Below are 1,096 nucleotides of genomic sequence, written 5' to 3'. Positions count from 1 at the left end.
GAAGATCTCTACGTTATGTTCATATAGCATAGCTCTGGAGGATTCTGTCTCCACTCCGCGCCAGCGAAGCTTCTCCTTCAGAATATGCGGCGAGTCCTTCCTTTCTTTGTCACATTTCCCTCATAATAAATGAGGCTGGGTAACGGGTTTGAATGCGAACGCTCTACTTTGATTGCCACATCAAGCCACGAATCGCTGTTAAGTTCGGAGACGCGGGCATGGAGAGGGTAGGGAGAAAGACTAACGTTAGTGGAGAAGACGGAGACCTTTCTTTTGACCGACGTCTAGATGGGCCAACGCACAGTCATCTTGGACGCAAAGCCCGCCTCCCGCGCTTCGACCGGCCAACGCTTGTCTTCCTGCACCAACGGCGTTCTAAAACTAATGGCCGAGCGGGCGGTACCCGAACTCTGATTGACGCCTCTGCCCTTCCCATTGGATTTCCCAACGGCCGAAAAGCGGTCGGCGCGTGCCGCGAGGGGACCCCCAGCCTTCCTATTGACGTCGGGCCAATGGCCATTGAACGTGGCTGATGACCGACAGAGCCGGGCTGCCAATGAAAACAGGGAGGCGGGGTTTCTTCAGCCCGTCCCGCCCCCTGCTGCTTTGAGCGACGTTGGCGCCGCCCAATTGGCTCTCACGTCCCCTCCCTCCGCTGAACGAGGCTGGGGGTTGTCGGGCGAGTGGCTCTCTCTTTCTGTGTCTCATTTCGCAAGATGGCGGAGGCTGCAAACTGCATCATGGAGGTGAGGGATTGTGGGAGGGGGGTGGCGGCGGCCGTCGTCTCCGTCGGAGGGGAGAGCGCGAGGCCCGCTCCAGTGCCCCGTAGATACCCCCATAGGGTCCCCCACCCGACCCACCGTCAAGCCGTGGGGGTATGTGGGGGGGTCTTATTTGCCTGAGACCCCCATTCCTTGCCTCCCCCCCCGAATGCGGATGGCTTCTTTTGGCCCTAAGTGACCGACGCCCCCCCCCTTTTTTCCTTCCCTTTCTCCTAAACAAGGAGCTTCCCCTGCTGAGTTCCTCTTCCTCCAACATGGAATCGTTCCCCCACAGAATCCTCCCGCCTTTCGTTCCTTCCCCCCCCCCCTTCCCA

The 1,096-nt window shown here is 59.1% G+C and overlaps 1 protein-coding gene across 2 annotated transcripts in view; it reads left to right on the top strand.

Moving 5' to 3' along the window:
- The first annotated feature begins 659 nt into the window (after nt 1–659).
- PRMT1 (protein arginine methyltransferase 1) overlaps nt 660–1,096 on the top strand; it is a 19,760-nt gene continuing 19,323 nt past the window's right edge. Inside the window, exon 1 of one of the 2 annotated variants that reach the window (XM_015418531.1) lies at nt 660–746. In XM_015418531.1, the coding sequence (XP_015274017.1) occupies nt 717–746 (30 nt within the window). In that variant the 5' untranslated portion in view covers nt 660–716. The remainder of the gene's footprint in view (nt 747–1,096) is intronic. The other variant, XM_015418530.1, reaches the window with a different exon arrangement.

Source organism: Gekko japonicus, unplaced genomic scaffold, assembly GCF_001447785.1.
Source record: "Gekko japonicus isolate JY-2015 unplaced genomic scaffold, Gekko_japonicus_V1.1 scaffold299, whole genome shotgun sequence".
NCBI lineage: Eukaryota > Metazoa > Chordata > Lepidosauria > Squamata > Gekkonidae > Gekko > Gekko japonicus.
The sequence above is the reverse complement of the archived record's forward strand: the minus strand, read 5'-3'. Positions and strand labels throughout refer to the sequence as shown.